The sequence below is a fragment of the Trachymyrmex septentrionalis genome, unplaced genomic scaffold (assembly GCF_001594115.1).
Source record: "Trachymyrmex septentrionalis isolate Tsep2-gDNA-1 unplaced genomic scaffold, Tsep1.0 scaffold179, whole genome shotgun sequence".
NCBI lineage: Eukaryota > Metazoa > Arthropoda > Insecta > Hymenoptera > Formicidae > Trachymyrmex > Trachymyrmex septentrionalis.
In genome coordinates this window covers 414,244-423,434 of record NW_017304959.1, presented here as the reverse complement: position 1 = coordinate 423,434, position 9,191 = coordinate 414,244, and the positions used below count along the sequence as shown (strand labels likewise).

The 9,191-nt window shown below is 30.7% G+C and overlaps 1 protein-coding gene across 4 annotated transcripts in view; it reads left to right on the top strand.

The window, feature by feature from the left end:
- Positions 1-7,992, top strand: part of LOC108746574 (exocyst complex component 1) — a 19,551-nt gene extending 11,559 nt beyond the window's left edge. For 3 of the 4 annotated variants that reach the window (XM_018483427.1, XM_018483428.1, XM_018483431.1), the window contains 7 exons: positions 3,648-3,888; positions 4,059-4,276; positions 4,340-4,530; positions 6,494-6,861; positions 6,934-7,079; positions 7,146-7,340; positions 7,487-7,992. In XM_018483427.1, the coding sequence (XP_018338929.1) occupies positions 3,648-3,888; positions 4,059-4,276; positions 4,340-4,530; positions 6,494-6,861; positions 6,934-7,079; positions 7,146-7,340; positions 7,487-7,639 (1,512 nt within the window). In that variant the 3' untranslated portion in view covers positions 7,640-7,992. The remainder of the gene's footprint in view (positions 1-3,647; positions 3,889-4,058; positions 4,277-4,339; positions 4,531-6,493; positions 6,862-6,933; positions 7,080-7,145; positions 7,341-7,486) is intronic. The other variant, XM_018483429.1, reaches the window with a different exon arrangement.
- The last annotated feature ends 1,199 nt before the right edge of the window (positions 7,993-9,191 follow it).

Below are 9,191 nucleotides of genomic sequence, written 5' to 3'. Positions count from 1 at the left end.
GGGGGGGGGGGGGGTTCTCACTTCTCGTACTTTCTTCTCACGTAAACAAATATACGCGAGTGAATATAGTGAAAATACGATATTCCTATGTTCACGAGAGTAAAAATCACAAATGTGAGTGCGAAATGCAAGTGATACATAACCAAAGTGATAACTTTTGTTGTGACATACGTAAGCACACATACGTGTATAATTTATAACAGAATATAATTTATTTCAACATTAGGATATTCATGAATCGTATATTATTCAAATAACTAACGTAATAAAATTACCTATACAGTCAAGCGAATCTTAGTATTTAATATTTTTAAGTGAATTTTATAATCTTACAATTTCATAATTTTCGTTTGAACTGGAAATTTTAAAATTTATGCAAAAAATATTATAAAACTATTTCATTATCTTAGTTATTTAAATAATTTACATATGTATATACTTAATATATTTATATATTAATCTATATAATTTTCTAAATGTATTGTCTGGGATTTCAAATGGATCTTAAATATCCCGTAATCGTCTTCTTATTAAATTCAAATGTCTTGCGAATTTTATTATTTTCGTTGTCATTTTCCTCTATGCAAAACATAAAAATAATGTCCATTATAGGAAACCTATAATCTATAAATAGAATGGATTTTATTATAATATTATAAATTTCAACTAATTTCGATCAATCTCGACACGCTTTAACCATTTGATACAATTTGACATAGAATTTCTTGTCAAGTGAGAAATGTCGCATTTACACTATGATGAAAACTATCCAATCAAGTGAGAGCTCACTTTTATCATATATTAGGTTTCGAGATATACAATCGACTCCCAAATGACGATCACATAATTTAACATAGCTTATTATATTGATTAATCCGTTTTACCGCTTTTATATGTTACGCTGAAGGTGGTTCGAATTTGAGCCAAAACGTACGTTTTATGTAAACATTGACTAAAAATATTAACTAATTTAAATTTATATAATTTAAATTGTGCACTGTTTTCCGCGCTGACTCCTTAAGCCCGTTTGTTAAACTTTTATTTTGATTTCGAGGAGTCCGTTAATTGTTTGTAAAAAACCTTATTGCGAAAAATATTATTTCAGCCAGAATTCGAACCTGGGACCTTTCGACTTTCCGGGGCGAGTATCTTAGCCAACTCGACCATTAAGACTTCGGAAATATTCTTCGCAATACTAATAATGAGAGAACGCGTAACAAGACAGCGTGTTTTAAAATTAATAAACGACCGTGTAAATGAGAATATAAATATGTATAATAGAGAACGCTAATAAACGATCAAAGATTTTAGATGTTTCAAATATAATAATACAATATATATTCTTTGTTGAATCGAATTTTATTTCGATCGATATTTAAGATATGATCGCGCGCTGAAACGTTCGCTTATATGAAATTAATTTATCTCAAATGTGACTGTGCGTCGAAATATTCGGATTTTGAACACATTTTATATACAGGATATCTTAGAACTCGCAAACCGCCAATTACTATCGTATGCTTCGTGAAATTCTAAAACGAAAAATTCTGTACCAATACAATGAGTAAAATTTGAATGATGAGATATTGAAGTTGACGAATGGGCGCGCCTGGAATTCGCGCGGTCAGGATCGGCACAACAGAAACTGGCGCGAGGCACTTCAAACACTTGCACAGTGTCAAAGCGTGTTTCTCATTATTCTTTGCATTTAATTTAATTAGTTAAAAATTAGTTAAAAATTGTTTAAAATATATCAATTGTTTTATTTGAAAATTGTTTAAAACGTCTGCAAATTATTTAAAAACTATGAAAGTTATTTATAAAACGTTGATATTGTTATATTAAAAAGGTTTAACAAATATCAAATTATGTAAGCAATGTTACAATTATTTTAAAAAGTTTGTTATTGCTTTATTATAACAAAACTTTAATAATTAATAAACAATTTTTATTATTTTTTACAATAAATTGCAGGTTTTAATAATAATTTAAAACTTTTAAAGTAATTTTAAGGTATTTTACATATTTCTTCGATTTTTAAATCAATAAAAAGAATTTACAGTATTTCATAATAATTTTTAACTTTTGTAAACTATTTTAGATATTTTAAATTTTTAGGTTGTTATAGCAATGATAAGATTTTGTAAACAATTTTAAATATTGAACATTTTTGGGATTTTTAAAATAAATTGCAGAATCTGAAACACTTTTTATATTTTTATGAGTTATTTAAACAATAATGAATTATTTATGATTTTTTTTATTTTTAAAGCAGTAATAAACTTTTTTAAATAATTGTAACATTGCTTACATAATTTTATTTGTTAAATCTTTTCAATATTTGTTAAACAATATTAACGTTTTATAAATAATTTTTTTGTTTTTAAAGAATTTGCGGATGTTTTAAACAATTTATAAATTTTTAAAACAAATTGATGTATTTTAAATAAATTTTAATTAAATTAAAATAAATTTTAGTTAAATTAAATGCAAAGAGTAATGAGAAACATACTTTGATACGATGTAAGTGTCTGAAGTGCTTCGCGCCAGTCTCAGTTGTGCCGATTTTAATCTTGTGAATTCTACGCACGTCCATTCGTCAATTTCAATATCTCACCATTCAAATTCTACTCATCGGATGGTAGAGAGCTTTTCGTCTTAGAATTTCACGGAGGACACGTTGGTACGCGAATTCTGAGACACCCTGTATAAAATGATTTAAGGACGCACGCACGCACGCACGAACCTATATATACCTGCAGTAAACGAGAATAAATTAAAATGAATAGAAATTCATTTCAATATTTCCGAATTTGCGCTTCTGATTTTTCAAATCCATTTGAATCCATGAATACATTTGAATTTAACACGGTAGTTATTTCGTATTTTAATTCATGAATACATTCATATTTAACACGATGAATAGCGCATTTTGTATTTTAATTCATTTCAATCAAAAAATAATATAATACGAACAGAAATAATTCAAATTCAACATAATGAATAACATTTCGTATCCATTTCTATTCATTTGAGTCCAAAAATACTTATATTGTAAATAAGTTAGCCATTAATACATTCTAGTTCAAAATTATAAATAAGAACAGTCTTGTTTGAATTCACTTAAAAAAAAAATTCATTAAAAAAAAATTCAACATAGTTTGTAAGTTGTGAATACATCATAGTTTAAAATTAGGCAAATACATACTTTTATTCAAATAAAAAAAGTTATGACGGAAATATGTAAATCCTGAATCTATATCCGACAATATTCAATAAGAATATTCCTATTTTGATCGAAATGAATATAAAAATATCGTTATATTCATAAAGAAAGAATTATAAATGTTATTGTAAAATCAAAAGAATATTTACAAGAAGTTTATTTTTAAGTCGTTTTATTTTCTATCCATTTCATGAACAGAAATGAATTTATACCGTCAGATATTAATCTATTTCAATCCATTTCATCAATCAACTCCGGGCTCTAAACCACAAACATAAATTAAAATAAATTGCAATTTTTAATTAATTTCAATCCATTCTCGTTTTTACTGGGTATATGTGCGTGCGTGCGTGCGTGCGTGCGTGCGTGCGTGCGTGTAATCGTACAAGAATATTTTTCCCTATTTTTAATCAAATTTTAGGGTAACGATATTGGAGATACATCTACTTCCATGACGGATTTAATATTACCGACTCATCAAGGAGTTCATAACGAACTCGTACCATATACTGAATTGATGCAGCTATTAAGAGCATTAGACAATAAAGCCTTTGTACAGTTAACTAAGGTCTATACTGATACTATGAGCAAATTGTACAAGAGAGATCTGAAGCGCTTTTTCGAGGAAGCTAAAAATAAGCTTATTAGTAAACGTCTGCAAGGTAGAGTAATAGAAGATTTTCTGCAATAGAATTTCGATTAATTAATAAACGATAAACGAAATGATGAGCATTTAAAAGCTTTAATAGTTAGATTATAATTGCGTATTTTAATACTCTTCTGCATATATCATTCTCGTAAATTATATATTAATAAGAAGGTACGTTTTAAGTAAACACATCGAGGTCTAGTGGTCAAAAGGGTGAAGATTTGCTTAACCCGGCGCCTATCTGTTTGCTGAGTGGTGAAATATGGACTCCGATGGACGAAGGAAATCTTTTAGATTCAGTCCTCAATTGTGTACTTTCGCAGATGCAGCCAGTATGTCTCGCCGAACAAGGCTTCTGTGTTTCATTTCTTCAATTGGATTCTGTTCTGTCGCCCTCCAAAGTAAGTATTGGTAAATTTTTATTACAATTTCTTATGACTATGAATGTCTGTTGCTTTGTGCAGAGTAGCGAGATGGAAGAAGTAGAGAATGTTAACAACGGTGCAGCAAGTCCTGGATCGGTAACTTCGACGGCAAGTAAACGACTCGAGCGTCAAGTAAACGAAGATGTTCGTGCAACTATGGCCGCTATATTCCCGTCATTGGAAACAGAATTGAATAACTTTATCGGTTTCCTGGACAAAATTGACAGCTTGTGAGTTGGTCTTTGAAAATAATGGTTTCAACAGAACCTGGAAATATAAATTGATCAGGGAAAACCCGGAAAAGTCATGAAAAATATGAAAGAACCTGGAATTACAGTTTATTGATTAAATTACTCTATTTAATTTGTAATATTACTCCTACTTCAGTCTAAGACTGTGTTACAATACTGTCAAATAGTCGATGCGCAGTTTGTTTGAGCTAGAAATTGCAAAAATTTACACAAAAATAATATTAGACATTAACATAATGGTACTAACATGACCAAATTCACTTGTATTGAACATTTCTCGGTTCATTTTAACTTAATAAAATTTAAGATTACATATTTCATATTGGTCATGAAAAATTCTCCACTATGTCATCTGGGAAATCTTGAAAAGTAAAGAATTTCAAAATTCATTTTCTGTGGCACAGAGCCCTAGACTTCTGCATTTAAAATTATCCAGAGTTTTTATATTAATAAGCGGATTTCAATTATTATAATCTCTTCAATATACTCTTGTATACACATCACACACACACGCACACGCGCGCACTCACACCACACACACACACACACACACACACACACACACACACACACACACACAGGGTATCTCATAAATTTTTGCCAAATGCTTTTGTGTAGATAGAACGCACTAAAGTCGAAAAGTCCTCTACCATTTTGTAATTTTCGCAATGATTAAGGGGATCCTAAAGTGAAGCTCGAACTCTGATGAAGTCACGTTTCCAGAGGTCGCTGGTTTTCCAGCGCATCCATGGTGGAAAGGATAACATGATGTGTGCAATTTGCAAGCACTCTCTGAATCTCCGCCGTCTTTGTCTATGAATGTCGATCAGAGACTAAGGCTGCCAACTGTGAAACGCTAAACATGTGGCGAATTCATAGTCCATTTTTATTTTAAAACTGTCTTAAATAATGCCCTAAAATGCATACAGTTCTCGGATTGACTTATGACATCTTAAGATTGTACTTAAGATAGTCTTAAATGTAAGAATGGACTATGAATACCGATTTGCTTCGCGTCGTGAAATTCGTACTGAATCTTTCTTCGTTTAACACACTTTATATTTCTCTTTCTAGGAAGGGAAACAAAGTGTGTTCTCTTTCTGTAGAAAGAGAAACATAAAGTGTGTTAAACAAAGAAAGATTCAGTACCAATTTCACGACGCCAAACAGACCGGTATTCATAATCATTCTCTTTAAGACTGTCTTAAGTACAATCTTAAGATGTCATAAGTCAATCTGAGGACTGTATTAGCATTTTAAAATATTATTTAAGACAGATTCAGAGAGAGATATATGCAAATTGCAAATCCCATGTTATCGCTTCTACCATGAGCGCATCGACATGTCTTTATATACTATCACATTAATATCTCACGCAACCTATGATATACGCAGTCGCACGTTCGTGTCAGTTTTTGTATAACAAATTTGTCGCGATAAAATGTCTAAGTCTTCTAAGGACGTTATTTGTTCGTGCAAACTACATGTTTGTGTTTATTACTATTTCTTAAGTGCAGGTTGCAAAATTTTTGTATCAAGCAAATGTTGTCACGACTTAACAGCTTGAGACGTCATGTTACACTAAGAAATGGTAAAAAATATATCAATTTTGAAATTGTTGATCGTTCTTGACGTAAACTCTATCTCACAAACATGTATTAATGCGTATACTTTAATCCTGGAAAAGAATTTTCGAATCTATGAAAGAGAAAAAAAGTATTTGTTATCCAAAAATTATATTTTATTAGTCGATAATACAGACGGCTTTAGGATCCCCTTAATTATTGCGAAAATTGCAAAATGATAAAGGACATTTCGACTGAATTTAGTCCGCTTTATTTACACAAAAGTACTTGGCAAAAACTTATTCAGGGATACCCTATATATATGTATATGTATATATATATATATTGTATTTGTATATCTTGTGTACTATTTACAGTTGGTGCATGTACGTATTGGTGCGTTTATCACAGCATGTCATGTCCGCTCAAGATACCGGCTCTTTTTTATCGATGACTTTTGCATCCTCTCTGATCCACGTAAAACGAGCGTTTGACAAATTCATGCAAGCGCAATTACAGTCCATATTGTGCGATACAAAAGTTAATCGTCGACACAAATGTGGTATATTACCATACATAGAAAACTTCGGACCATTTGCGAGAACCGCGGAGAAGATTTTCCGCAACTCTGATAGAAAGGTTGATCTCGAGAAATGGTACACGAAGCTTGTGAGTACTATGTTCGAGGCTATTGTTATTCACAGTCGAGAACATCATAAGACGCCTCAGGAAGTAATAAAAATGGGTAATTAGAAAATATAGTACATAATAAAATTATCTAATTTCAATTATTGTATATAATATGTCATACTTTTAGAAAATTTTCATCATCTCTATGATCTCCTCTCACAACTAAAAATTTCGATTTTGGACCACGAGCGGAAAGAAGCCAAGCAAAAATATCAAGACGCGCTTCGCGCTTATGTTACACAATATTTTGGACGACCTCTTGAAAAACTTAATGTAAATTGCCATATAAAAATACTTCTGTAATTATAAGAATATTATTTAGGAATGTTTATTTTTCAGCTTTTTTTCGAAGGCGTACAAGCCAAGGTAGGCGCCGGTGTGAAAGAATCCGAAGTCAGTTATCAGATGGCCTTTAGCAAGCAAGAATTGCGACGCGTAGTGAAGGAATATCCGGCCAGAGAAGTTAAGAAAGGTCTGGAGAATTTGTATCGAAAAGTTGAGAAGCATCTATGTGAAGAGGAGAATTTGTTACAAGTAAGTAGAATATGTGAGAGATGATATTTTTGATGATTTAATGGTAATTGCAAGTCCTTATAAACATGAAACAATATTTAAAAGCATGAAAAGTATTTTCTCGTCTTTATCTACTTTCTATATACTGCTAAATTTTTAATTTTCAGGTTGTTTGGCGCGAGATGCAAAATGAATTTATCGCGCAGTATAGAAACATTGAAGAACTAATACAACGCTGTTATCCAGACAGCAATGTAACACTCGAGTTTACCATACAGAATATTTTAGAATTTTTCTCGGAAATAGCGCGATCTCATTAAATCAAAATGTAATTTTCTCTTCACTATTACTCTATTTGACTATTATTACTATAACACATTATATGAATTCTAATATTTATTGATATAATGATTAGGGATGCACTGGATCTTTAAATTACCGGATATCCGGCGTCAGATTATTTTCGGATGTACGATATTTAATCGGATATCCAGTAGGATAATTATTTAGCCGGATATTTCTCTGGATATCATGTTGAATATTTTTCGAAATATTTTGCTGGATATTTAAAAATGACTTTCAAAAAGAAGAGCAGCAAGCAAGGAAAAATAGCGATAATAATTTTCTTTATCTTCCTAATGTGAAAATAAAAAGAGGAAAGAGAAAGGAACTGTGCAAGAAATTCAGCTAAAATAAAATTCTGCACTAATGACGCAAGCAATCAATATAAAAATTTCAACTGGATACCGGATATTTCCCGGATATCCGATGCATCCTTAATAATAATTAAAAATTTATATAGAGTTGTAATATAGCTGTGTGCGTGCGTGCGTGCGTGCATATAGGATATATAATGTCTATAAAGTCTTACCCTATATTTTGGAAACGGTTCAAAATTATGAAAAACTATGAAATAATGTTCGATTATTTCGAGAGGTTATTCTTTTAAGGAGATCGGGAAGGTTGCCCTTCCCCTTCCCCAGGGTGGCTTCAACTCAAAAATTTTAAATGGAAGCCCCACTATTGTATAATATAATATATCATTTGAAAGGGCATAAAAAAAGAAAGTTTTTGGTTCAATGCGGAGGTTGATATATTGACCTGTTCGGGAATTATCAAAGTTTGAAAAATTCTATTTGTTTTTATTTTTAATATCTATTGTATTTATTGCAATAACTGTTCAAAATGGACACTGTTCACTTTTTGACAGTAAAATAATTGATCCATAGTGAAGAGTAACTGAGCAAAACCAAATTGTAAAACTCTAAGTTAACTGCGCATCCAAAGTGAACTGTTGATGTCCAAAGCATTTTCGGCCAATTTATACTGTACTGTTTTTCGCTATGCATAAGGTATGTCTCAGCAAACGAAAATGGATTGAAATGAATTAAAATGGATTCAGGTTTTCAGAAGGATTCATGAATATTAAAATGAATTCTTTTGAATGCATTTTTATTTATTTATAGGAATTGCACAGAGCATATCTCTATGCCTTCCAATCTAAAATAATATAAATGAATAGGAAATAGTTTTTTTAATTCAATTAAATTCAAAAATAATATCAGCAATTTCTGTGCAGCGTGAATACTGCCTAATTCAATATTTTAAATATGAAATGCAGTTTTTCAATCTAAATTGAATAAAAAAAGTTTTTATTTAAAAATAAACCATAAATGCTACTTAAATTATTCAAAATTAGAAGTAGGAAATTTTTCGTTTTAATCCAACTAAATTCAAAAAAATTGTAACGTAAAAATAATTGAGTTATGTTTTTTGTTTCTCTTTGATTAGAAGTAAAATAAATGATCGATGTGAACACTCGCAATCCAAATCGAACACAACCCGAATATTAAGCTAATCACGGCGCGCGAC